The sequence below is a fragment of the Plectropomus leopardus genome, unplaced genomic scaffold (assembly GCF_008729295.1).
Source record: "Plectropomus leopardus isolate mb unplaced genomic scaffold, YSFRI_Pleo_2.0 unplaced_scaffold23354, whole genome shotgun sequence".
In the NCBI taxonomy this organism is placed as follows: Eukaryota; Metazoa; Chordata; class Actinopteri; order Perciformes; family Serranidae; genus Plectropomus; species Plectropomus leopardus.
Genome location: NW_024625330.1, coordinates 1 through 3,648, shown reverse-complemented (window position 1 = coordinate 3,648; position 3,648 = coordinate 1). Strand labels below are relative to the sequence as shown.

The window sequence follows — 3,648 nt, the reverse complement described above, 5'->3', positions numbered from 1 at the left end:
TATTATTATTGATTATTATTCTATCGTCTGCATTTCTCTTAAAATGCCAAAAATCAAGTTTAAACTGCAGGTTTTAGTGATAGTAAAGACCTTTGAACAGCAGGGGGCGGTGTGCGCTTTGCATGCTGGTTTGTGATCCTTCAGCGCGCGAGAAGAAGAAGACGAAAACGTCAACAGCTGATCTGATGGTGACCTCGTGCCTCAGTTTCAGCATGATTTGTGTAAGTTAGTTTGATCGGGAAAATCTGAGCTGTGAGTTCAGTCAGTCCGAACATCTGGAGACACGATGAGGACACTGAGGAGGCTCCAGTCCTGGTGTCCTCTCCTGCAGAGACGCTGCTCCTCTCTCTGTCAGAGACCAGCGGTCTGCAGACTCCTGCTCGCTCCTCATTTTGCTCCTGCAGCCAGCTGCTCAGGTGCGTCTGCGCAGCACATCAAGAGGTTTTCTCTGTCCGCGTGCAGGTCCAGAAACAAAGATGACTCCAGCAGCGGTGAGCACGCGGGATTTAACCATGAGGAGGAGGGGGAGGAGGAGGAGGAGGACTTCATAGATGACAGAGAGGTGGAGGAGCTGTTTCAGCTGCAGGTCCCTGCAGGAGAGCATCAGCAGCACAGAGTGTTCATCGTGCACCCTGATGTGAAGTGGGGCAGCAGGAAGCAGCACCTGACCACAGGTAACTACACCTCACAGCACCGTGACGCAGCAACACCTGAGACTCACAAATATAAATGTATTTTATTCACGTTTTTTGGCGTAACATAATGATAGTGATTGGCCAATCTCAGACAGTCAAAAGATAATCCTCATGCGCGGATTTGTTTATACTGATACACAGACCAGGGGTCGACCTTTATTGGTTTTTTAGGGCCGACACCGATACTATTTATTAGTAGTTAATGAGTCCGATATTTGGAACCGATATGCATTTATAATAAAAATGAAAATGTTTTTGTCAATATTTAGATTTTGGAATATAACAGACTGTAACATAAAACTTTGTTTAAATGCTTTTAGCAAATGTTTTCTCAACTTTGAAACTTTCAACATCATATACAGCAACTTTTATTTATTTATTTATTTTAATAAAGTCAAGTGACAATTTAATTTAAAAGACCCAATGTATCCTATATACAAATGTGTACTGCGGCCTTTCTGTTCCTCTTTTTCTCATTATCGTTTATTATTTTGTGCGGTTTTAGATACTGCACATATGTGTGTGTAGATATTGGTTGGAGTTGATTGTCATAATCAGAGAGAGGTTGTCATGGCCTTAGAATATTTTTGAGTATTTTATGACTTATTGTTATTTTAGAAATTCATTACTTTGCACTAGGGACATTATAAAATCAAGCAAATGTACCCCAAAAAACATTCAGTAAAGAAAAAATAAATAAAATTTGTGCATTTTATCCTATGTGATAAGGAAATCCTTCATCTATAATGTAAGCCACTGGTTATAAATATTTGACATATTTAAAGAATATACAAGGAAGTAGTAAATGGGGGCAGAAATGTTTCTGCGTCACGGCAGCGGTCCGTGTGACCGTGTGACCCGCTGATTTATCTGGCCTCTCTGCGTGCAGCTGAGCTGATGATGGCCGAGGCCGTGGGGCTGGTGAACACTCTGGACGACTGGAGAGTCGTGGACACGATCATCCTCTCCACCAAGACACCAGAGAAGAAGAGGATATTTGGCAAAGGCAACTTCCTGTCTCTCACAGGTATTTATCCCGTCTGTGCTCGCCTGCCTTAACCCTTTAACACCTGGATCTACATCAGTTTTCTTGTGCTGCATTCAGACGCCCCTCACAAGAATTTAAACCTCTGAAACCCGAAAACTGGTTTGATTTTTTTTTTCAAAAACAACAAACAAATAAAAGATAATAAGCAGCTTGGCAAGAAATGTCCCACATGCCATAAAAATTAAAATTATCTGAACATTAGCAGATTATTGGATATGATCCAAAAATGTTTAGATTTTCAGAAAACTATATTTATAATTATATGATTATCTCTGGAGGCCATTTCTTGTTGTTTTTTAAATTTGTTTACTGCTTTCTCTTTTTTTTAATTTCATGTAATTTTCTTGTGACTTCTTAAGAATGTCTTTCTATTTTGGGGGCATTTCTGTTAAATAGCTCGTTTGCTTCTATCAATGTTTTTTAAAAATTAAACCAATATGCTCATGTTTCAAAGAGTTAACTCTTTACAACACATGTCCAAGAAAATCACAAGAAACAATAAAATTATCCAAAAAAAGAAAAGTAAAATAAGAAAAACAAATAAGAAAATGACCTGAAAAAAGTGCAAAAACCCTTTTTTAAAAAAGGGCCTTTTTTGCTGTAACACAATTTTAAACATATAATTATAATGATTGAAATTTAATGATTGAAATATAGTTTTCTGGACATTTTCTTTAGATTTTTGATAATTTTGCATCAACTAGTTTTCAGGTCAATTTCTGGTCATTTTCTTTGTTTTTCTTGCAGTTTGTGTGACATTTCTTACCAAGTAGGTCATTGCATTTATCCTCAAGTTTTTGAAAGAAATCATGAAATTTGCTCAGGTTCGAAGGGTTAATGCGACTCGTGTGCTTTTTTTCACTGTTTAGAGAGAATCAGGAGAACAGCAGGAATCACTGCGGTGTTTGTGAACGTGGAGCGTCTGTCGGCTCTGTCTGAGGTGCGCTGATCTGAAATCGCTCTCTGGCTGCACACAGGAGGGTTTTCACACACTGACGGACATTTTCTCGTCCATTTAGAGGGAGCTCGAGGAGGCCTGGGGGGTTAAAGTCTTTGACAGATACTCGATGGTCCTCCACATCTTCAGGTGCAACGCCAGGACGAAAGAGGCCAAGTTACAGATCTCTCTGGCAGAGATCCCTTTGTTAAGGTGCCTTTGAGCACTCAAAGTGCCCCACCTTTAACATATTTTAATGTTTTTCCCCTCAGCCATTAAAATTTTAAATGTCTCCATGTGATTTAGATCTCGTCTGAAAAATGAAATGGCAAATTTGGATCAGCAGGGCGGAGGATCGAGATACATCGGAGGTTCAGGTAACATCCCTGAACGATAAAAGGCAAAACACACACACACACACACACGCCTCTGCCCGGATGTTGCTGCAGCTCTGTGATTGGTCCTTACAGGTGAGACTCTGTTCGAGGTGCAGCAGAGACTGCTGAAGGAGCGCGAGATGAAGATTCGCTCAGCGCTGGAGAAACTGCGGAGAAAAAGGCACCTGCTGCGATCTCAGCGCAAACACAAGGAGTTCCCCACCGTCTCTGTGTTAGGATATACCAACTGTGGTGAGAGACTGCAAACAGTTTGAGAAAATAGTTTTCATATTGCAGTGTTTATCTGTTTGATATTTCATTTCATTTCATTTAACCTGAGCAAATTGGCTTGATTTCTTTCCAAAAATATGGGAAGACAGCAGTGAACAATGAAAGAAGTGAAATTAGTAAAAAGAAAAAGGAAATTACCTGAAAATTGGTAAAAAAAATAAATAAATAAATAATACGTAAAATAAAATTAAAAAAAAAAGAAGTACCCGAAAAGAGAAATTATTTTGTTACACAATTAAAATACGCAATTATGATAATTATTAATATAGTTTTCCTTAATTTTTCCCCAGAAATTTTTTC

At 39.0% G+C, this 3,648-nt stretch overlaps 1 protein-coding gene across 1 annotated transcript; it reads left to right on the top strand.

Moving 5' to 3' along the window:
- Window positions 1-182: 182 nt before the first annotated feature.
- LOC121966167 (putative GTP-binding protein 6) lies at window positions 183-3,309 on the top strand (the record flags this gene model as incomplete). The annotated part of the gene is made up of 6 exons (XM_042516275.1): window positions 183-674; window positions 1,585-1,722; window positions 2,613-2,683; window positions 2,763-2,893; window positions 2,987-3,057; window positions 3,151-3,309. Coding segments are annotated over exons 1-6 (958 nt in total), but the record flags the coding sequence as incomplete, so codon positions are not given.
- Window positions 3,310-3,648: the final 339 nt, after the last annotated feature.